The sequence below is a fragment of the Pezoporus occidentalis genome, unplaced genomic scaffold, assembly GCF_034315485.1.
Source record: "Pezoporus occidentalis ecotype Australia unplaced genomic scaffold, CSIRO_AGI_Poc_V1 ctg89, whole genome shotgun sequence".
NCBI classification, from domain to species: domain Eukaryota; kingdom Metazoa; phylum Chordata; class Aves; order Psittaciformes; family Psittacidae; genus Pezoporus; species Pezoporus occidentalis.
The window spans coordinates 3,824,661-3,849,382 of NW_026916253.1; the positions used below are offsets into that span (position 1 = coordinate 3,824,661).

General features: G+C 40.1%; 1 protein-coding gene across 4 annotated transcripts; it reads left to right on the plus strand.

The window, feature by feature from the left end:
- The first annotated feature begins 3,344 nt into the window (after nt 1-3,344).
- On the plus strand, nt 3,345-24,322 carry LSM14A (LSM14A mRNA processing body assembly factor). 4 transcript variants are annotated; one of them, XM_062604918.1, is made up of 10 exons: nt 3,345-3,721; nt 12,282-12,445; nt 13,803-13,935; nt 15,053-15,175; nt 16,988-17,164; nt 17,488-17,550; nt 18,273-18,452; nt 20,016-20,187; nt 21,791-22,019; nt 22,986-24,322. In XM_062604918.1, exons 1-10 carry the CDS (start codon nt 3,601-3,603, stop codon nt 23,007-23,009), a joined length of 1,386 nt encoding a protein of 461 aa, XP_062460902.1. In that variant the 5' UTR covers nt 3,345-3,600; the 3' UTR covers nt 23,010-24,322. The 4 variants fall into 4 exon arrangements, with proteins under 4 accessions (XP_062460902.1, XP_062460903.1, XP_062460905.1 ...); XM_062604919.1 differs by having other exon boundaries at nt 15,056-15,175; XM_062604921.1 differs by lacking the exon at nt 15,053-15,175.
- Nucleotides 24,323-24,722: the final 400 nt, after the last annotated feature.

Here is a 24,722-nt window from a genome sequence, read left to right on the forward strand (position 1 = left end):
GTCCTACCTAGACCCTCCAGCACAAAGCTCCAGGGAAGACTTGAGGTCAACCCCTCGGCTTTTGGAGTCGGGGATACAAAGGACCTGAGGCCAGCTATAATCCCCAACTGAAAAAAGAGACACTGGCAGCCTATGAAGGGGTTCAAGCTCCTTCGGAAGTGATTGGTACTGAAGCACAGCTCCTCCTGGCACCCAGGTTGCCCGTGCTGGGCTGGATGTTCAAAGGCAGGGTCTCCTCTACACATCATGCAACCGATGGTACATGGAGTAAGTGGGCTGCACTAATTACACAGCGAGCTCCAACAGGAAATCCCAGTCATCCAGGAATTCTAGACGTCATCATGGACTGCCCAGAGGGCAAAGATTTTGGAATGTCACCAGAGGAGGAGGTGATGCGTGCTGAAGAGGCCCCACCATAGAATAAACTGTCAGAAAGTGAAAAGCAATATGCCTTGTTTACTGATGGGTCCTGCCTTATTGTGGGAAAGCATCGGAGAGGGAAGGCAGCTGTATGACAATGACAAGCTGCAGAAACTGCTGCAGGAGAGAGTGAATCGAATCCATTTGCTGAGGTGAAAGCCATCCAGCTGGCCTTGGACACTGCTGAAGGAGAAAAGTGGCCAGCACTTTACACTGACTCATGGATGGTGGCAAGTGCCCTGTGGGGTGATGGCAGCAATGGAAGCAGAGCAACTGGTAACGCAGAGGTAAACCCATCTGGGCTGCTGCACTGTGGAAAGATATAGCTGCCTGGGTGCAGAACCTGGTGGTGAAGGTACGCCGTGTAGATGCCCATGTACCCAAGAGTCAGGCCACTGAGGAACACCAGAACAACCAGCATGTGGATAAAGCTGCTAAGATTGAAGCGGCTCAGATGGACTTAGATTGGCAACATAAAGGTGAATTATTTTTGGCCTGGTGGGCCCATGACACTTCAGGCCATCAGGGCAGAGATGCAACATATGGATGGGCTTGTGATGGAGGGGTGGACTTAACAACGGACACTATTGCCAAGGTTATTCATGACTGTGAAACGTGCTGCAATTAAGCAAGCCAAGTGGTTAAAGCGTCTTTGGTATGGAGGACGATGGCTGAAGTACAAACATGGGGAGGCCTGGCAAATTGACTATATCACACCACATTGCCACCAACCCGCCCAGGCAAGTGCCATGTGCTTACCACGGTGGAAGCAACCACCGGATGGCTGGAAACATACGCTGTGCCCCATACCACTGCCCAGAACACTATCCTGGGCCTTGAGAAACACATTCTGTGCGACACGGCACCCCAGAGAGAATTGAGTCAGACATTGGGACTCATTTCCGGAACAACCTTATAGACACTTGAGCCAAAGAGCATGGCGTTGAGTGAGTATATCACATCTCCTACCAAGCACCAGCCTCTGGGAAAATCGAACGGCCCAATGGGCTGTTAAAAACTACACTGAGAGCAATGGGTGGTGGGACTTTCATGCATTGGGATACACACTTACCAAAGGCCACCTAGTTGGTCAACACCAGAGGATCTGCCGACAGGACTGGCCCAGCCCAGTCAGAACTTTTACATACTGTAGAAGGGGACAAAGTTCCTGTGGTGCACGTAAAGAATTTGCTGGGGAAGACAGTCTGGGTTATTCCTGCTTCAGGTAAAGGCAAACCCACTCGTGGGATTGCTTTTGCTCAGGGACCCGGATATACTTGGTGGGTAACGTGGGAAGATGGGAAGTCTGATGTGTACCTCAAGGGAATTTGATTTTAGGGGAAAACAGCCAATGAACTCAATTGTATGCTGTTGCCTGCTGTGTAGCACTTTTATAGCTCACCAACTAGATATCTTCAGGTCACCAACAACTGGCCCTGACTTCCCTCTGACCTTCATCCCAACAAGGAATGATGAAAGCAGACGTGCTCAGCAATGACCAGACGGGTTCCATGGTGTCATCAGCAGGCAACAATCCAACACTGCACACCATCTCTCCTGCTCTGAAAGACTGCTACAAGAGATGGAGCCCGGCATCATGGAGCAGATGAACTCAGCACCTTTATAGGGATTGGTCCATGTACTAAGTAATGATATCTCTCTGTGTGTGTGTGGATGTGTATATATATATATATATATATATATATGTATATATATGTATATATATATATGAGAGAAGAGTGATAGTATATTGAAAAATTTAGGATCTGAGCACGATGTGAAGGGTATGGTGTAAGGGGTGGATACCGGCCAGAGGGCGGGTGGCTGTGCGAAGAGCAGGCAGCTCCCCTGGTCAGTGAGGAGGGGAAGTCGGGAGGAAGCAGAGACAGGACACCTGACCCAAACTTAAGATGTGCTCAAACCAGAACCTCTCCTACAGTGGGCCTAGGATTGTCATTCTCTCAGTCCCTGCGTCTGCCTTCCAAGACTTGGGTGTTGTGGTCAGAGCATTTGCCAGTGAAGACCAAGGCAGAGAAGTTATTCAGAACCTCAGCCTTCTCCAAATCCAGGGTAGCCAATTCTCCTGATAGCTTCCGGGGGGAGGGGGGGTGGTATGTTGTCCCTAGTCTGTCTTTATTCACTACGTACCTACAGAATCCCTTCCTGTTATCCTTAACATTCCTAGCGAAGTTTAATTCTAACTGAGCCTTAGCTTTCCTAACCTGGTCCCTAGCTTCCCAGACAACATCCCTGTACTCTTCCCAGGCAGCCTCTCCTTGCTTGCACTCATTATAAGCCTCTTTTTTCCCCTCGAATTTTCCTCAGTAGCTCCTTATCCACCCAAGGAGGTCTCCTGGCCCTCCTGCTGCACTTCCTTCTGGTTGGATGCAACACTCCCGAGCTTGTAGCAGGTGATCCTTGAATATCAACCAACAGCCTTGGGCCACCCTGCCCTCTAGGGCTATATCCCATGGAACCTTACTAAGCAGGTTCCTGAAGAGGCCAAAGTCCGCTCCCTTGAAATCCAGGGCAGTGAGCTTGCTGCACGCTCTTCTCACCGTCTGAGGATCTCAAATTCGACCATCTCATGATCACAAATCACGAGATCATCCAACGAACTCCTACATCCCGCAGTGCTCACAGGTTACAGGCCGTGGGTGTGGTTTTCAACCTGCGCGAGCCCGGGGACGGGGGAGTGGCGGGCCCCTCGCAGCCCAAGGCCAGCACAGCCAAGCATGGCAAGCACTACGAGGCACAGCCGAGCCCGGCCGCCGGAGAAGCCACACTGCACACACGGGCATGGCTCCGACACCACTGAATTAATTTCCCGGGGGCCCAAATGACCGCACCCCCTTCTCAACGGCCCCCACCCCGCTCCGGCCGGTACCTATCGCGAGATCATATCCGCTCCCGGCATCCATTTCGCTGCTGAAGCGAAGGGGGGCGGCTCTGAGGGAAGATGAAGGCGGCGGCCATGTTGGGAGCTTCAGGGCGCTTTTGGTGCGGGGTGTGCTGAGGGAGTCTGCGCAGGGAACCTGTCGCTGGGGGATCGACGGAAGGTCGGGCTCGAAACAGGAGGAGTTGAACGCCTACTACGACTCTGAGCCGAGCTTGCTTAATTGTTTGTGGCCGGCTTCAAAAGGAAGGGAGGGGGCTGTCCCTGACCGAGAAGCCAGCACCATGAGCGGGGGGACGCCGTACATCGGGAGCAAGATCAGCCTTATCTCTAAGGCCGAGATCCGCTATGAAGGGATTTTGTACACCATCGACACCGAAAACTCCACTGTGGCGCTGGCCAAGGGTAAGGACCTGGTGGAGTGCAGGACCGGGCCCCGGCGGCCCAGCAACACCTTCGGGAGAGGGCGGGATGGGAGCGGGAGCGCAGGGGCCCTGTCGGGATCGAGCAAGAACCTGAAAGCGCGGCGGAGTTGTCGGTGGTGGTGTGCCAATGCGAAAGTGCGAGGGGGGGCCTGCAGCCTGCGAGTGCCCAGCAGCAGCTGTGAGGGTCTTGGCAGAGCTTTAGTAAGAGTCGGCGTAGTTTCGGCCGGAGGCGCGACCTCCCGCCATCCGCCCGAACGGATAGTCTGCGACGGGGCTGGGGCGACGCGCGGCGCTTTCTGGCAGAGGTGGACGTGAGTGAGGGGTTAGGAGCGGCAGCGGGACCGCGCTGCGGAGGCCCAGCTCCCGCGGCCCGGGCTGCGTCCATGGCTTCAGGGAGCGGTATGGAAGACTCGGAGCGGCTGCCGAGGGACCGTCGCGAAAGAGAGCCAAGAACGTTACCTCTTTAGGGGCTGCTCATAGGATTCCTGAATAGAGTAAAAGATTAACGCCCTTCGAGGTGAAAGTGGGTCAGAGTTAGTGCGTAAAAGGGAATAGAAAGGGGAGGCTGGAAAGAGAATTTCTTTGCATCGTAAGGGTTTCAGGGTATAGGGCCGCCTTCGACTGAAGTGTTACACATCCTGGGCTACGAGGCAGCTGGGATCTAAAGGGGATCCTGTGAGTGTTAGGCTATCGACAAAGGCTGTGAGATCTAGATTTCGGAAGTAGCTGTATGGCACTATATAAATCGAAATTGAGTACTGGCATCAGAATGTATTGTCCAGAGAATGTATGTGTATATATGTATAAGAAAGGCAGATATGTTTACTGAGAAGAGTCAGATCGAGAAGTAAAAAAGAGAAGAGGATCTTTGAAACTGGGCATCGAAGGACTTTGCTGTTTCTTGTGCATGATAGCGTGCACTCAACACAAGTGTATTAGCCATGGCAGTGAATGTGTAATATTGAGGTAAAAAAAGTCAGATTTTTTAATAACTTCTTTATAATAGAGTCTGCAAAACTCAGTGGTATTTTACTTTACACTTCTTGACTCTGTAGTCTTGTTAATAATCTAAATGCATATGTAAAAGTAGAGACTTTATCCAGTCATTAGGTAAGGGAGGAAGTTGCTTTGTGTAAACTAAATACTTGGCACTGAGAGTATTCTGAACCTCAGTTACTGCTTGGTACGATAGGTTTAGCAGTTCAGCATAATGACAATATGTTACATTTTACATTGTGTGTAATAGCTGGGCTGTGGAGTTGATGCTGTGTAGCAGCAGTTCGTTAGCTTTCATCTCGCACTGGCCTTTGTGGTAATTCTTGTTTGTGTGCCTTGTCCTCTTATTCCCCTTCTCCCCACCGACAAGTATTATTTAAGGAATAGGTTGCTTTGGTCTGTAAATTTTTACTTTCAAAATGCTTTGAAACACCTTATAGGTGGTTTGGTCCCAGAATTGCATAGTTCATTGCAATAATAAACTTACTGGAATTATCTGTTTTAAAACCACAGCTAGTATTTACATGAGAAAAAGCCTGAGCAGTGTTAGAAATTCCAGTTGCATGCTGTGATTGTTAAGGTTTGTACAAAAGCACTTAGAAGAATCTCATCCTTGAGAAACCCATGATAGCCTTGCACTAAATTAGATAGTTTTACTAATGACCAAGTCAATTCTGCATGACTTCTCAAGAGTGGTTAAGTCATATAATGGCCTATCTGCCAAAGTGTACATATTTAAGATAGATAGAACTGCAGTTATGAATTTGATCTACTCTCTTCCTATAGCTCTCATTAGAAATGTAAATCTAAACTATTAAATAAAACTTAGATGAGTTAGCTGAAGAATGTGTGTTTTGTAATACAGTGTCATGATTCAGAAGAGAATAAACCAGTGTTTCTAGGTCACCTAGACCCCAAAACCTTGAGGTTAATCTGGAAGCTGGTAACAGCCAGATCAGACTGCAAAACAATTCGCCATGCTTATGAACAAGATGTTCAACTCTAGGGTACTGAAGGTTCTGAATAAATGAAAGTGTAGGTCACGTGAACGCGGTATGATAGCTTCATATGTAAGGTGGCAAGTGTGGTTAGTTATGGCCAGATCGTTACGTGAAAAAAGCAGATCTTCCTTCTGAACTGTCCGTAGCTTTAAGTATGTTGATCAGATAATAGTTATCTTGTGTTGCTGTGGTGAGTCCAGAAGTCGAACCAGAACTCTTCACCATGGATCTTTACCACAGATACCAAAACTTTCTGCCAGAAAGAGACAAGAAAGGCCCCAGAAGATGACTCAATGCTTTCAGTTGATCTGCTAGGTAGCTGGGTTCATGTGGCTGTTACCTGTGTTGAGTGCAGGGTCTTCTCTTATCACTGTTTGTTTCCTAACTGAAATTACTGACATTTTGTGGAAGGAACTGCAAAAGTAGAGGTAGAATTTGTTCTTGAGTACCTACAGATTTGCCTAACAGTAGGACTTCCGTGGGCTAAACTGAAGTCTGAGATTAATCTTATAAAGTTGTACATATGGAATTCATTTAGCTTAAATCTTCTGGGGTTTTAGACAGAAATAATACTTTTGGGTTGCTGACAGGGTATACTGATTGTAGTCTTTGCCTACTGAGGGGCAATCTCTTGCAGTTCTCTAATCACCATTTTGTTTAGAAAGCTGTGATCCTTTTGCTAGCAAAAGTTGTGGCCTCTCTTGCAAATTAGAGGAAAACAGCATTTAAATAACAGCATTTTTGTCCTAATGGACTCTGATAGGTGAAAGCAGTGCAGTCTTTCACAAAGCGTGAAAGTGTGTTATTTAAATAACAGGGAAAATTCCCATTGTAGGATTCCAAATGTTAAGCAAGGTGTACAAGTATTTGAGGGTTTTGTATATTATCAATGTATACTTTTTCGGGGGGGATAGCCAGCTTTTCGGAGCTAGTGTTTGGAACCAAAAACTATCCACTCTTACTCTGAAATTTCAAGTTAAATTAACTTGGGATGTCCTCTTAGTCCGTACTTCCAACTCATGCTTAATTTTGTCAACATCAAGGCCAACCAATTTAAGAGTAGAGTGTTTGCAAGCCATGGTTGCGAGTAAAATTTTCTTCCTGTAGAGTGATTGCTGCCTTACCTGGGGGAGTTACAGAATAATCTTCATCTTGCATACTGCAGCATTAAAACCTAGATGTGATCTGTCATGTTAATAGCACATAATGTCTTTCCAGTTCAAGGCACTGATTTAGACATTTTAATGTTGATAAGCAGTGTAAGAACAACCATATTGGGTCAGAAAAGGCTTTATTCTCTAACAGCAGTGGGGAATCTGTAGGCATGTGGGTATAAGAAACAGAAAATTATTTCCTGTCTCTTTGATATAATGCATCGGTTTTCAGTTACCAGTTACTGGACCACTGAGACTTGCATTTGGAAACCCTGTCATTAATAATAACAGATGTTAATGAAATAGCTTCCAGTAATATAAGTAGTAGTTAAATTTCTGTCATTTTTAGCCATCTGTGGTAGTTTTTTACATAGTTTAATGACACATGAAAGAGAAAACTTGCTTTCTTTTAGACTTTTACGCAGTATTAATTGGGGAAAAAACTTGGAAAATTAGTTACATTCTCGTGGAGGCTTGAGCATTTCCTATAGTTCAGAGGTGGGAACAGGAAAGGGGAGGGTTAAATTTGTATCAAGTTTTTTATGAAGTTATTTTTTAGCCAGTTAAATGACATGATCCCTTCATGTCTTGAGGTTTAGGGCACATGTGCCAAACCAACCCTGTGCATAGTGTGTTACAGCAGTAAAATTCGCCTTATCAAAGCCCACTCCTGGCTGCTTCCCTTCTATCTATCTTCCTCTTAGCTTACCACCCCTACCAGTAAGGCAATACAGACTGAATTAATTGTTCTGAAGGTATGAGCCTGTCACAAGCTGGCTGCTTTGCATTAATACTTTTCCTGTAATGGTGTGTGCAGGCATCTAAGCATGCTTACAGAGAAAGGGATATGTTTTGAAGTGAGATGGCAATTGAAATTACTTGTTCTCATGGAAATGATCAAATTTTAGTCATCAAGCTTCTCATGGGTGCGTTAGTGGGGAAAAACTGGTTTCCACGTATGTGTGCTTAATATGAAGTAAGGCTGGTAAGATTGTGTCAGTGCTGTGTACAGAGACTGAACTGTTTACAATAATTCACATTGTATAGGAAGAAAGTCCTCTTGCTAGTAGAATGTATAGCTTGGCTTCTGATTAACACTGTATTTTTGTGTGTTAATCAACAGGCAGTCATTTCTGTTAACTGGTAGAGATGGTTGCAGTGTTTTCCTTGGATGCTGTAGTAGTATAATACAATAATATCTGTTAAAATATAGTATAGTAGTAACACGTAAGTGAGTAAAAAAATCTCTTCAGAAATTTGCCCACAGCACTTTAATACGAAGTTAGTGGAACTGCTTGGGCATAATGTTACATACACGAATCTTGTCAGGCTCATTGGTGTTTCTTTCTAGCTAGCTACTGAATTGTGTATGTTTAAACTGACAAAAAAATATGTTTGCTTTTAACTTATTATGGTTGCCTTTTTGTTTGAAAGTTCCTAAGCCAGTTTAACTCATTTAAAAAACAAAACAAAACAACCTCCCCCCCAAAAAAAGACAAGAAAACCCCCCCAAAGTCAAAAAAAAAAAAAAAAATCCCCAAAATACAGAAAACAAACAAGAGAATGTGCACACAGAAAAAATCCCAAACCAGCAAAAAACCTCACCACACTTAAATTGACAGGGTAAGATTAAATGGGTTTACCATAGTTCTGGGAGGTGTTACAAGACTATGTTATCTTTCACATGCTTATTTTAATTTCCTGTCACTCTTCAGCATTTTACTATATATGAACCATTGTACCTGGTTCTGGAGGAAGAATGTTGTCCGAGTGAATTCCTTAAGAGACAAGAGCTGGATAGAGCTCTAAGACTGTTACGCTACAATACCTTGTGGTTTTCATACTCTGGCAACTTAGTATTTCTGATTATGCAGAACTGTGGGTTTTCTTTCTATTTTCTTTCTGCTTCCTTCTAAACTCTTATTTTACTTATTTACTTATTTAATATTGGGCTTTTTCTTTGATGAGCTCAGATTATGTTAAATCCTGATCCAAGCTAGGAAGAAACTGTAAAGATAGCTATCCCTTTGCAAAATACTAAAAGTAACATTCAAGTCATTTATGTTATAATACTATCTGAAGAGCCTAGTTGGGATTGAAACTGCAAAATCATCAAGTAGTCCTCATCTTAAACTGCATTGCTAGATTGCTGCCTGTGCAGTTCTGGTTCCTTGTTTTAGAAGGAAATTAGATTTGGAGGTGACTGTTTTTGTTACTTTGGGATGAGAGGGGAAGATTTAACTCCAAATTGGAGGAGTTTGCTTACCCCTGTCTATTAGTGTGAGTCCTTACTAGATGAAATTGTCTTTATATTTTGCAGAAAGTTGCACTAAAACAAGTCTGGTTTGAGGCGGGGGAAGGGTAGAGAGAAAAAACCCCAAACTCTTAGTAGCAACTGTTGATGTGTTTCACTGCAAAACCTTTGATGACCATATCAGTGTCTTGATGCAGTTGCATAGACAGCTGAGTGTCTTAAAAATGAATTCTGATTTATTATTTTTTTTTTTATGTTGAAAATACTTCCTTTTGATGTTTTCATAATTTTATGATAGGGAGAAAGACAAATTCTTTTTTACACACAGTACAACCCTTTACATCTTTTAAGGTATCATTAAATGAAAAGTGTTTCAACTTTTAAGGGGGGAAAAAAAAAGTTTAGAAGGGAAAAAGGTAATTGCCAGTTCTTAAAACTGTTCTGTAAGAGTCATGTGATGTTAGTATTAATAGTAAAATATTTATCCATGCAGCATAGCTTTGACTTTACTTTCAGAACAGATTTCTTCAGTAGTTCATCAAATTTTTATCTGTATGTTAATGTGAGATGCAGTCTCTAATTTACTGCTCTTTTTATGGTGTTGCTACTGCTTAGTTTGTTCACTATAGCTCGAAAGCTAAATAGTTCGGTAACTTTATGTCCAGCTGGTAGCCCAGAACCACACAGCCACTTGCTCACTCCCCCCCTTCCCTCCCCCACTCTGGAAGGGGTAGGGAGGAGAATCAAAACAATGTAACTCCCAAGGGTTGAGATAAGAAGAGTCCAGTAACTAAGGTATAACACAAATCACTGCTGCTACCGCCAATAATAATAATGATAAGGGAAATAATAAGAGGAGAAAATACAGGTACTTACCACCTGCTGACCAATATCCAGCCCAACCCAAGCAGTGATCTAGACTTTCCGGGTGATTGCCCCCCATAACTGGGCATGATGTGCTGTGGTATGCAATACCTTTTTGGTTAGTTTGGGTCAGGTGTCCTGTCTCTGCTTCCTGCTGGCTTCCCCTCTTCCCTGGCATAGCATGAGGCTCAGAAAGTCCTTGGTCAGAGAAAGCATTACTGAGCAACAGCTGAAAATATCGGCGTTATCAGTGTTGTTCCCAGGCTGAAACTCAAAACCACAGCACTGCACTGGCTACAAAGAAGGAGAAAAATGACTGCTACGGCTGAACCCAGGACACTTAATGATGACACTGTGGCCATTCTTGTGCACCTTTGTAGACAAAATGGCTACTGGAGCAACCATTTCAGTGTGGGTAAAGAGAACCAACACAAAATCAGCTTTGGTTTTACTTATCAAGACAGCAGGCAAAATGAAGAGCCAAGTTAATTTATTAGTTATCTGATAAATAGAGTATAGGATGGCTAGAAAGTGAAGGCGGATCCTTGGTCAAGGCAGTGAAATAGAAAAAGCCTGCTGAATAAAAATTTTGCAACAGTGATGCACATGACCAGTTGATAACATTGTAAAGCTATTTTGTATTACTTTGAACTAACTTTTGGAAATTCTTCAGCTTTGGATATTTTTTTTTCTGTAGCGGAAGAAGAGAAGACAGATTTATAACAAAAATGGAAAATCACTTAAAAGTATATGCCTTTTTACAGCACTTTTTTTTTACTACCATACAGAACAGATTTTGAGATGCACAGAAAAAGAAAACTTGATTAAATGAAGCTCAGCAGATGATATAAGTATGAACAAAATAATTGTAACCACCTGTTGTTACTTTTCATTGTAGTGTGGAATTGATCCTTTTACCTCTGAACTATGTTTCTCAGAGATTTTTAATACTTGACTGTTTATGCAGTACTAGAAGAAGCAGCAGTGATGGTAGATAGTTGGCACAGCCTGAGAAATGACTTGGTATTGCTTTACACAGCTCTACAGGAAACTGCATTTCTTGATTAATGGTTTTATGGCTGCAGATAAGTGCCTAGTGATGTCTCCAAGTTGTTGATGCATTTGAAAATGGAGGGAAAACATATTCTGGTGAATTAAAGCAAAATACAGGTATTTTCTCAGCATAACCTGTAGTACCTTACAAAGCAAACAAAAGCCTCATAAATAGTTGTGAGGGATTATTGAAGCTTCTGCAAGTTGAGGTTCAATAGAATGTGATTGTCATGATTTTGTTTTTTTCTTTGGTTTCAGTTGTTTAGTTTTTGATTACAGAATTCTAGTAACTCTTCAAATTTTGTTTGTTTTGCTTTATTTTCACCTAGGGTTGGTAGTCCTAAGGTGAGGAAAAGTCTTTGAGAGGGTAGTGAAAGTAAACTTATGTTACCTATACACAGTGCTAGTGATTTTATGTAGTGTAGAGGCAGAAGCATGATAAGGTTCATCCCTATGCAATGTGAAAACCGTTGTAATTCAACTAAATACATATAAATAAATCTAATGTCTTGATATGTTGCACCCTATGCGGGCCCACTTAAGAAGATGGTTGGGGCCCAGTGAATTTACTTAATTTGGCAGAGATCGTGAGAACCTTACACCACCAGCGTTTTTTGCTTACTGAAAATTGCATATACCTACTATAGAATTCCTAATTTTTATATCAGTCTTGATTCAGACATGGAATCTATTGAGAAATACTTTGCTTTATGTAATTTTTAATAGTTGAATTTCTAGTAGTAGTAGCATATTTTTTTCCTGATCTGCAAGTGCAGAATATGAATGCAAACTCCTGTAGCCCTTGATTCACAGGAATGACTTATTATTATGATTCACAGGAATGACAAACACTTCATTGGTGTTCCTATTGCTGTAACGTCCAGAAGGTTTTAACGTTGCAAAAAACTGCTTTGTTGTTTCCCCTTATAAAACAGTCAAAATACTCAATGTGTATGATAGTGTAAATGATGTCTCAGTGAAAAATAGGTGTCTTTCTGCTTCATTTTCAGCTGAAATTTATAAGATCAAATAACTTGTTTTAAGTCTGAACAATTGCTAACAACAAAAGGTTATGCTGCCTATTTGGGTGGGGTTTTTTGTTGTTGTTGAACAAAATTTGTTTCTTTTTGTTTAAAGCTGTTGGTATCCACAGTATATTTGAAACCTTTTTGTTAAATGCAAGATGTTTTTATTTTTCCGGCCTTCTGGATTTTGCAGTTCGCTCCTTTGGTACAGAAGATAGACCAACTGATAGACCTATACCACCTCGTGATGAAGTCTTTGAGTATATTATATTCCGTGGCAGTGACATTAAAGACCTGACTGTCTGTGAGCCACCAAAGCCCCAGTGTTCTTTGCCACAGGACCCTGCTATTGTTCAGGTAAGTCGAAGCATATTTTTAGATGTTTGTTCCTGAAGTTATAATCTGGTAGCTTTAAGTGCTTTCTGGCTGAGTGTTTAAAAGTATTTGTTGCTGTAAAGTTCACAGCCCAAGGTAAAGAACTGTGGAAGGATTTTCTTCTGAGTCATGTCTTTTAACTGAAAGTCAAGGCTGAAATCTAACTCTAGCACAATGCACTGGATACCAAGGCTGTCAGTTTTTCCAAAACAACTAGTGACTTTTAGTAGACCTTGATGTCTTTTTTGAAAAGTACTGGGATTAGGAGGACATGTATGCAAGACTTCTTGGAAAGGTAAGACTTGGTGTAAGTCAAACGGAATAGAAGCTGAAACCTCTCAAAATCATTAGTGAGTTCTTCTGTTTGTTTTGTTTTCTTTTTTCATGTTCATCTTTTTTTGATGATTCTAAAGTTTCATCTAGCAATGTGTTTTTGAAAAGGCTTCATACAAAAGGGCAGTTACCTGAAAAAGGAATACTTGGTTGCTTAAAGAGAAAGCAGCTTATATCTTCAAGTCTTCAAGGTTAAATAATCCATTATTTCATAGTAAATGGACTGACAGGGATATTTTTGATGACTGAAATTTGCTGCCTTGTTGATTGTGTTTCTGGGGTCTTGAAAATCATCCCTGAGAGCAAGATAGAAGTTCTTGGTTCAAATGGAGCTTAGTAATTCTGTAAGTGCTTACATTTCTGATGTTTAACTACTCCATAAGATAAAATTCTTGATACTTCCTTACAAAGTACTCTTGCAATCCTCTGAGCTCTTTTGCTAAATTTGGTGCAACTCCTTCTGTCAGTGGTGGTTGAGAGCTGTGAAATAGCATTACTGCTAAGCCAAGTAATAGTAAGGGTCTGCCTTTCTCCAGTATGCTTGAGTCTTTTGTTATTCATGTAGTATTTGAAACTATAGGGAAAAAGATAAGACATTTTCCAGATTTGATTATGAAATCTTATACGTGTAGAGTCTGAGGTTTTAGGGAAAAGATTGCAAAATTTTGTGGTACTGTTTTCACAGGTTTGTGATCTTGGAAAGGTAAAAGTACTTTCTAAACTGTGTCATACTTGTGAAAATGTTTTCTGCCAACTGTTGTCTGTGATGAGTTTTCATACAGAGTAATGTGTCTAAATTTTTTTTTTTTGTTCTGTCTTCACTTGGGTTAAAGTGGTTGAATTCTTGATATTAAAAGAAGCAACTTTGTGAATGTTGAGATCTTGTACACATACTAGCCACAGCAGTAGTAGGGTAAATTTAAAAGATAGTATCTGCATTTCTTGCCTTGCAGAACTATTTCTTTTTGCGTAAATGTGAGTTTCTGCAAGTGTATTTTGTTTTTAGTCTTCATTAGGATCTTCGACTGCATCTTCATTCCAGAATGTGGGGTCCTATGGTCCTTTTGGCAGAATGCCTGCATACAGTCAGTTCAGTCCAAGCCCGCTGGTGGGGCAGCAGTTCGGTGCCGTTGGAGTTGGTATGTTGCTTTTGATTACTTGGTGTTTTTCTGTAAGTGAAGTTATGTGTGTATAGACAGTAATCAGTGCTTACATTTTCATCTATGTCTTTCTTACTCTAAAGGCAGATCCAAGGTCTTCGATCTGTATCAGTCCCACAGTGTATCTCAAAAGTTGTGTCTTTCATAGACTTTGTAGCTCAAATCAAAGCAATGATGATTGAAAATTAAACATCCTATTTCAAGAGGGTTCCTGTATGCATTAATGCATTCTATTTTGTACATATTCAGTGTATTCATCATATGTTCATTTTATTTCACAAGAGGCAGGCAGCTACCCCACAAAACCTCCATAGCTGTATTCCAGGTTGATGGGGTAGCGTGGACTTTAACAAGGGGTTTGGATTGTTGAGCAATACATCTGCCAGCACAGTCCTCCAGCTGTTCAGAAGATGGTAGCCTGGTGTGAAGTACATACGTAAAGTATTTGTGAGCTGCATTGGTTAAATGCTCCTTTCAGATGCTTTTGGAGACTCACCAACCAACTTTCAACCAGCTTCCTCCCTTTTAAGTTTTTGTTTTTTTTTAATTCCACATTTTAGTTTTTCACATAGGAACTTACATTTGTGTAAATGTTGCAGCATCAGCATTACTCCTGCTGCTGAAAATGTTAGCCATGTGAAAGGAAGGCTGTAGAGCTGGACATAAGTTGGTATCAGTTAATAAGATGTGGCAGTCATATTTTTGTTTAAAATATGTCAAGTGGAAACATATGCCAGTACAGTTTGTTTATTCCGTAAGATGCTGTCATGCTGTTGTGAGTGTGCTATGTTAATAGTTGTGACATAAAAGTTAGCAGTGATTTTTTTTCTTTTTTTGGTGGTTTTTTTTTGTGTTTTTTTTTTTTTTTGTGGGGGGTTAGATCAAAATATTACAGTCTTAACTTACTGTGGAAGAATACATGTATCACATTATTCTTAAAAGCATATGGGAAGGGCAGATTTTTGTATATTCTAGAATAACTGCGTAATATGACTTCACTAATCGTTTAGTGCTAATTTGAAGAAAAGCAAACAAAAAAAAAAAAACAGGAAAAAAGTCTAAACCAAGTTTTACAACTATATTATTTCTTTTGAAGCAGGAGGTTCTTTAACATCTTTTGGAACAGATTCTTCAGCCAGCAGTAGCGTGTCCCAAAGCACTACAGTTGGTTCTGCATTTACAGCAGATGCAAGATCACTAAAAACACAGATGTCTCAAGGTAGATCTTTTTTAATAACTGTCTGATCTTCTTCAACCAATTGCGCCTCTATGACTTATGTGGTTGCCAGAAATGGTGACCAAACAGCTGAATCCTGACATGAAACACTTGATATTAAAACCAGAAAGCACTGAGAGGCTTTGCACTTCCTCTTTAAAAGTGTTTTCCTATCTTGATGGGCTGCATAGGTAACTGTTAGCAACATATCTGTTGCTCTTCTTAAAGCATCTGTATTGAACAGCAGGACTTAGTTGCACTGAATACTGTTTGCAAATAGATGCATATGGAAACTCAATACCTAGTGTTACTGCTTACATGTCAAAACTCAAGGTACTTCATACTGACTGAATTGTGAAGTCCTTCAGCCTACACTTTAAAAATCTTTATTCTTAAAGGTATTTTTTTGTTAATGTGTATCTAGATGAGTAATATTAACAACAGACCTGATCGCCTGTAGAGGAAAGTGACATGACAGTTAAGTTAGCTTAATAGTAGTAGAACGTATGGGTAGTTTGTGTAATACTGGAAAAAGAAAGTAGAAGCAAAAAGGAACTTCTTTATGCTTTTTTGAGTGGCAAAGAAAAAAGAAACTAAATGTTGACCACCTTCACCCTCGCTTTTCATGCAGATTTGTTGATTTCTCCTCAAAATCTGAATGACATTATTTCCTGCTCTTCACTCTTCTTTGCTGCTTATAAAAGTGTGTTCTAAGATATGTTCCTGATGCTGCTTTTAAGTTTATGCAGTCATGTTAAAATGCAAAACGCAGGAAACAGGGCTTTTTCTGACATGAGATTTGTATACCAGTTAGGACTATTTTCTAGGGTTAGTTGAGGGGATTACCGAAAATAGGTTCTAGGTGTGTGTTGCATTAATGGAAAGTGGGGGGGGAAGTATGCTCAGCATTTACTGTTTCTGTGTTGAGAGAGAGCCTTGGGTTTCTGTAGGTGAAATTGAAACACGTATGATCCTTGGACTTAATGTATGACACATAGTCCAGATGAATATGTATTCTGACACCAAATCTCCTGGGGACACCGACAAGTTTTCATCTCTGTGTGTTTGCTTTTAAAATCTTTGTCATCTTCATAGATTCCATGGCATTGGTTTGTTGGGTGTGGTGGGTTCTTGTTTGTTTGGTTTTATTGTGGTGGTTTCTTCTTTTGTTAAGCTCTTTTTTTACAGGATATAACATTGCTCTTTTACTTACTGGGTTTTGAATCTCATTATAATTTCTTAGTAGATTTACCTATATGCTGTCATAAACTTGTCTGGCTGGGTCAAATGTCTCCATTCTAAGCATGCCTCTGGCTCCAGTCACTCATGGCTGCAAACTGAAATATATGAACAGCACTTTGTGGCACCTAGCCATCACCATTCGTTTACTTTGTCATGATCATACAACAGTGTGTGCTTGATGAAATGAAATTTCAGTATCATAACTACATCTCTGCATTTAGGAGAAGTCACTTTCCACTTGGCTTTCCAGAGAAGCAGAAAGAGTAGTTTTACCTCCAGTTGATCAAAAACTGTAATTCCACAGCTAAGTGCACATCATGGATGGATTGGTAGGGATCAGTTGTCCTACCCTTTTTTTTTTTTCTTTTAGGCTGTGGAAAGGGGAATTGCTAAATAGCCTTCATTCTAGATTAGTGAATCTGAGGGTAAAGAAATACCTATTTCTTTGGACATAGCTGTCTTGACTGGTAAGGCAGATAAACCTGTCAGTCTAGATTGCTTGAGACCAGTAACTCAAATTTGTAGATGAGAAATAACTCCTTGGGTTTTGGTTTTGTTCTGGTTTTGTCCCAGGTCGTTCAAGCCCTCAGATGGAGCACTTGAGAAGGAGCCCCTCCGTGGAGCAGTCAGTACAAACAGCTTCAGCCCACTTGCCTACTCCAGTGCCAGCTGGGAGGAGGAGTCCTGTATCAGCCAGACCTTTGGTGTCTGCTAGCCAAAAATTGTTAGAGAATCAGGAGCACAGACGAGGTAGCTTTGAATAATTTTCATATGGCTTTCTTTTTCCATACACATATGAAGTGCTCTTTTTAAGGGTAACGTTTAGGAATTTTCTTGCTGTCCATTTCTGTTTGACTGACTAGCAGAGACCTAGGTTACATGTATTTCTTTTTGAAGTCAAAGCATATATTCAAAATGTCTTTTTTTTTTCCCCCTTTTATGAGTTGCATTTCTGGTTTACTTTTTTTATAGTTTGGAATTTTTTTGAAATATGAACTACATCACTATATACAAAAGTATAATCAAAGATACCTAATTGGATCAACAACTAACTTTTTTATTTCCAACTTTAGCTGAAGCACACAAGGTTTCAAGATCAGAAAATGAACTCAGAAATGAAAACAAACGACAAATTGGTAAATCTTGTTTTGAGAAATAGCTGTCATGTTTCCAGACTTCATCAAGTTTTTTTTAAAAGTCTGCTGAAATACATCATTCTCTGTAGTTTGCAAAGTGTTAGGACTTCATAAACAGCCAGAGGTCTTGCAGTTCGGATTACATTAGTAAAGAATTTATGTATTTAGAATTATTTCATGTAGTTGTTTCTAATGAGTAACAGTAACTTTGCATTGGGGTCAGAATCATACAAGCACAAAAAGTCAACATTATAGAGAATTCCTTAAAGAGTGTTCTTTAAAGAGCAATCTTCTGATTGCTCCATACTAAGGAATTTGAATAAAAATGCAAAACCAAGCAGTATGCATGTATTTAGAAACACAATAGCATAAAATAAAACCTGTCACCTTTCTACAAAAACGATGAACTGAAAAGCCACTAACATTTTAACTCTTTTTCCAAAAGCTTTATGACTTCTAGAAAGTCATTTTAGTGCCAAGTTCAGTACCATTATGCTTTGTGTGTCACTGCCATAATTACTGTAAGTGAATTTACAAATTACAAGCTGCTCCGACAGGACTTCTAACAACAGAAGTGCAGGAAGAGGATGCATGAAGTCCCAACCTGTTACCCCAGGAATTAGAAAGCAAACAAAAAAACTCCACCCAAAAAACCCAACCATCACCACCACCCTCAAAGAAAAGCCAGTCCACAAAGCAAAATGCAGTTTCCCTCTTTTCAGTTCCAGGTGGACCTACAGCACGGAGAGGCCGTGGAGGTCACAGAGGGGGTCGAGGAAGATTCGGTATTAGGAGGGATGGTCCAATGAAGTTTGAGAAGGACTTTGACTTTGAAAGTGCAAATGCACAATTCAATAAGGAGGAAATTGATAGAGAATTTCATAATAAACTTAAACTAAAAGGTAAACCATTTTTGCTTTAATCATGGGAAAATCTGTCTTGCTGTTTTAATCCTGTCTTGAAGAAGAATTTGTAAAAGATGTATTCTGTTAAGTCTTGTTTGCAGTTCTTAAAAAAAAAAAAAAAATCAATGAACAAGCAAACCGGAATCATCTATTTAATTAAATGATTGTGTCAGTATTTGGGTTTTGAAGGCATTTCAGCTACCAAATACCGTACATCATGTTCTAACAAGTCTGTTAATTAAAAATTAGGATTACTTGAGCGGAAGTCCCAACAGTGTTTACTTTTGAATTCTGGAAAAGACAGTAAAAGAAAACCTGCATTTATGTTTCCAATTATTAATAGATTAAAGCAGTCATAAAACCATGAGTTTGGAATCGAAACTTTGTTGGAGAATCCACAGGAGTTTCAATTTAAGAAAGTTTCTGCCATTTTTTTCACTTTTACCCTTTTCCAAGGAAACAGGAGTAGTTTGAATCTATATTGCCAGCATGTTTGTCTCTATTTTTCCTATCAGGCTTCTGTTTTAATTACCTCATTCTTTTGTGACCAGCCACCTGTTTGTTACACTGCCACTTCTATTTTTGGACAAAATTGTCACAGGTTAAAATACGGAGTTGCCTGTTTCAGTAGATGACTTCTAAAAACCAGGAAACAAAAGGTGGGAATAAGTGGTCAGATTTCAGTGTAGAGAAAAGCCACCAGTGGAGTCCCGTAGTATTTGTTCTGTGATGCTTACCTCTTTTTGGATCATTCTTAAATGAGAAATTAGTTGACAGTTTGCTGTTGATACAATATTTTTTTTTATTACTCAGAATAAGAGGAAAGGGAACGCAAACCATAAAGAGCTATATTTTATGAAACTGGTGATTTTGTGTGAGTGTTGTGGAAACGTTGAGCTGGCTATCTGAATTTTGTGCATAGCATTATGAGATGTAAATTTGTAACCGTTCAGGAATGAGGCTTTAAGACTGTAATAGGTAGGTCTGCTGAACTACCAGCTTCCTTTTCAGTGCCATTCAGAAAAGTAAGCTGAACTTCAGGCATTATTAGGAAGCAGATACAAAGTCAGTTCATTGCATATCATGAGTGCTGGCCCTGTGTCTCAAAGGAGTAACGGCAAAGCTGGAAGACAAAGGAGAAGGGCAACAGGGATGAGAAAAACATGAACGGCTTTTATGAGGAATGACTGAGTGAGGCTTTTATGTTTAGAAAGGGTGTATCTGGGATGGTAGAAAATAGACGGCTATCAAATGCATTTTACCACAGGCTTCTTTTTGTTTTGGGGGTTGGTTTGTTGGTTGGTTTTTCTTAATTAAACCTACAGAGAATGTAGAGGATATCAAACCTCCAGACAGTAGCAGCAAAACATCTTAATTTATGTGTCAAAGTATTTGACTTTCCCATTAAATTTGGGGGGGGGGGGGAGGGGTGGGGTGGTGGGGGATGGTGGTGGTGGTGTATTTTTGAGCATTCAGTGTAGTTTCTGTCTGTCTGGGAATAAGTTAATAGTGTTGTTTTATTTAGTGTGATAGTCTGGAAAGCTTCTGTTTATTTTCCAGAAGATAAACTTGAGAAACCAGAGAAGCCTGTAAATGGAGAAGACAAAGGTGACTCAGGTGTTGATACCCAAAATAGTGAAGGGAATGCGGATGAGGAAGATCCACTTGGACCCAACTGCTACTATGACAAAACCAAATCCTTCTTTGATAACATCTCCTGTGATGACAATAGGTATGACCTGTGAGTGGAAACTTGTTAGTCTACTTAATGCCTGTTTATGTTGCAAGGTAGTGTCAGCACTATTCATTAAAGTCAACTCTGGTTTGAAAATGAGTAAAGCTTATTTCCACATGCAGTAGGCAAAAAATAAAATAGTAATACCAAGCACAAAATTTTTTTGGGCAAGTCCAGTGCAATAATAAGAAAATATTTGATTTTTTTTTTTTTTTTTTTTTTTAAACTGTGCTTCTGGAACTTGGTGTGCATACTCCAGAATCTGTTTTACAGATTTGCTGAAGTAGGTGTTGCGATTTATTTTCCTACTAAATTACCACTTCAGTTAAATCAGTTGCAACTCTGCTTTGGTAATGGCTTCTAAGTGGATCACATAACTGTCTTGGCAAGTCATGGTGTTTGAATGGGAAGACAGCATTTCAGGAATGTTAGAGCTTGTCTTTTGCTGTTGTCTTTCTTATTAGACAAGATGGTATGGATTGCTGACCTATATGAACTATGGGGTGGAGAGGTGTTGAGATGTAATGGATGGGAACCTAGCTGAGAGTTGATTCCCTCTTGTGACTAAGAGATACAAGGGAGTATGTTTTGTCAAAGTGTATTTGGTAGAATGTATATGTTCATTGTTACTGTTTCTCACAAAGAGGCAGGAAAACATAGATGTGCAGCTGTTCTGTGACTTTCATAATTTGGCTACACCGGTGTGCCTGGCCAACACTCTCAAGAGTGGACAAGGGAGATAATGAGAAACTGCATGGCCCCACAAGTAAACAATTAGAGATCTGACATAAAGCCAGTTGTTTTTCAAAGGGTATAAATGCAGGACCCTCTTGTGGCCAGATACAGAGCATCCCCTATGGGTGGACACACTGCATAGGAATTTTCCCAGTTACCTGAAACTCCTGGCATTGGCTGCAGTGGGGCTTCCCAGCTGAAAGTGTGGGCCTGGATGATGATTGGTCATGTATTCTTAATCTCTGTTCTCTCCATGGAGTAATGACTTGATCCATTGCAAATTTTCCTCTGTACTTACGTGTGTATATACGTGTATATGTATATATATATATATATATATATATACACACATAACTGATTTGCTTTATTGTACTTATTTACTGTATACAGACGGATACAGACCCTATTCATGTTAGTGTACTTGTTTAGTAAACTCTATACAGCTAGTGTATAACATGCTGTTTTGTTGTGTACTCTGCCTGTCAGCAGAACATATACTGACAGCTAGATAGAATAATATCTGTAACTGCAAACTCATATTTTCTGTGTCATTTTAAATTGCATATAACTTTTTAAGATTTATTTAATTATATGATGTTATATGCAGAGGATACAGACTGTGTCCTTCTATATGGGAAACTCTTACAGCATTATTAATATATAATTAGTGGTAACATACCTCTTTTTGTTGAGAGAAATGAATTGTGGTGTACACCTAGATTCTTGCAGAAGGGATAATGAAGATTTACAGTGGGATTAATGTATCATTTTTCATTTCATGGGCTTTTTGGTGATTCTGACTAAGACAGGCAATCTTTCTTCTGAAGTGTGTTTTACGGTGAGCCTTGTTTCTTTTGTGTGACAGAGAGCGGCGACCCACCTGGGCTGAGGAAAGAAGATTAAATGCAGAGACCTTTGGGATTCCACTGCGTCCCAATCGTGGCCGTGGAGGGTACAGAGGCAGAGGGGCAATTGGTTTCCGAGGTGGAAGAGGTCGAGGAGGTGGAAGAGGTGGCTTCACTGCCCCCCGAGGGTTCCGTGGTGGATTCAGAGGAGGTCGTGGAGGCAGGGAATTTGCTGACTTTGAATACAGGGTAAAATATATTTAATGTTACTGTGACCTGATCCACTGTTCTTGGAAACTAGTAGTAAAAAACCTCCTGCTATTAGATTTGATGTTGACCTGGAATTTTTTGAATAATACTTTGCAAATAAATTTTCCAGTTTGCATTGGAAACCGTATAAATTCAGTTCTGTATGAAAGGTTGTGGGTTATACATATGATCTCAGTCAGCAGAGTTGAGCTGCTTGGAAAAGCAAAATCTCTTCATTTCAGTGCAGGACATTTTTCTTGGCATCAGATGTGTATATGCGACTGGAACATTGGCTTGTGAAGGAACAGCAGTAATAACTGGCACCCTGTTCAGAATCAATAACAAATGTAATTAATCCAGTTGGTGCAAGGAATTGTAGGCTTTTACAACTCTGACTGGAACAGAAAAACTTTCTCTGGTAGTTTACGGCATGAGCAGTTGCTTTATGTCTGAAAATTTAAATATTTTTAGTAAAAACAAGGGGGGGGGGGGGGGAGAGACTTTTCTCTTGGTTAAGGATTTCTGACTGTCCCTCAATTACTCCTTTGTTAGTTTGCAACAATTAGTCCTGTGATTTAAAGACATTTTTGGTAGCCGAGTATGAATTGAAATGAGGGGTAGAAGATCAGAATTTCTGTGTGAAAGAATTTCACAGCCTTCCACATAAGTGGGAGGTAGCGTAAAGACCTAGGATTTATGCCATGTCCAAGTGACGAGCTGCTTCTGTATGTGCCAGGTGAGGGGAGCATTGACCAGACACTAACCCTGCTCACACCAGGAGGTCTCCTTTCCTGTTGTAAGGAGCCATCACAGTGTGTCTTGGTCTAATGCTGTTGCCCAGATTAATTTGTGATTATATTTTTGTAGTTGTTTTTGTGGTGTGTTTTTTGTTTGGTTTTGTTTTGTTTAGGGGGGTTTGTTTGTTTTGCAGATTTAATTCTCATCTTACACTGTTGTTCCCTCTAGAAAGACAACAAGGTTGCTGCATAGTCTACAGGAAAGCTGAAACCGGGTGAACATCTAGATCTTCTTGATCCAGAGAATTAGTTTCAATCTCTGAAAAGAATGAAGTTAATTTGCTGTATACTTGTCACCAGCACTGGGATTTAACTATTTAATTTCAAAGGGGTGTCATGCAGTTACTTATGAAAAATGGCCATCTTTGAAAGCAGTGAACATTAAATATATTTGAGAAAGAAGGATGAGTAATTTCTTATGTATAGTTAATTATAAAGCAGTACTTCGATGGAGTTCAAGTATTTTTTCATCACTGAAAGGATTTTTCTTATTACTAAACTGTATTTGATAATTGCTTCAAGTTGTAAGAACAATTGTATGCAGAAGGCCGTCGATACTGTGAGTGTTTTGACCCACTGAAGGTTGTTTTTTGGAAATCCTGTAATATCCCTTTTGAGATAGTTGTACTTTTATCAACTAGAGTGCTGGACAGTAGGTAACTTGCTTTGTCAGTCAAGTATGTACACACAGTAAATACTGTTTCTTAGGCAAAGGAATCTTTTTATATAGTTGTAAAATTCCATTATATCCCATTGCCAAAGAAACATCACAAATTTTGTATAGCTGTATAAAAAGCAACTAATTTTTTAAGGAATAAACATTTTTAAGTCAGCAAACATACTGTGTTATTGCAAAAGTTGATATGCTGAAGAACACTGAATTAGTTGGTTTTTTTTTTAGCAGCTTTTGGGGCTTAAATGTTTGATTTTTTTGTATTTGGACTCTAATGAAGACGTTTTGCTTCCATCACACAGAACTGGATACACTTTTCCTTTTTTTTTTTTTTTTTTTTTTGCAAGGATATAATTTTTTAGTTTCTGGCATATCACAGGATTTGACCAAATTAAAGGAGATAGTTTAAAATAAGGAGAACAGAAAATTTAGTGTGTCAAATTTACAGTTAATTTTACTTAGTGATAAATATTAACTTCCTTTTTCTAATGATGGACCAGGCACACAAGTTTGTGATTCTCCTGGAGTGCCTGGGTCTGATACATGTCTCCATTTATCAATTCTTGAGCTGTTAACTTTGTTGTAATACCTGTAGACATAAGCAATTTAAAGAATTCTTAGTGTTTGAAGTTGTTTGCATTTTGCTAGGCCATAGCTTGGAGACATTATGACCCTGGTTGTAAGACGGTGAAGTCACATCTGATGTAGAATGGACTCTGCCAATTACGAGTGACTAGTTATGATGTTTTCATGCGCTGGAATAGAAACTCGGTCATTTGTGTCTATCTGTGTGTATGAAGGCCACAGAAAGAAAGGGATCCAAAGATTAAAACCTTTTGTTCTAATTTGCAGATTTCATTTTATTTTTGTTCTTGAACTTCACAATGCTCAGTGGTGATAAAAGGTGGAAAACTGCACTGTTGGAAAATTGGGATATTTAAAAGTGGTGATAGAACCTTAATTTTGTAACTTTTGTATAGCACTACAGGGAAGTATTTTGTAATTGGTTTCCTTATTAAGGTCAAGTAGAGGTTAGATAATATTGTTTAGTAATGTTTTTTGCATGTTAACAGCAATGCCTTTTGGGTGTGAGCAGCCGTGGGGGATGCTGGACCGCCGAGCCAGTGCTGTGCTGTTGCAATAACTCTCTACTGCAGGATGTGGCCCGGGCTTATTTAAACACGAGTTGTAAATACGGGCGCTCCGTGCCGGGAGGGGGGTGAGGCGGTCCGG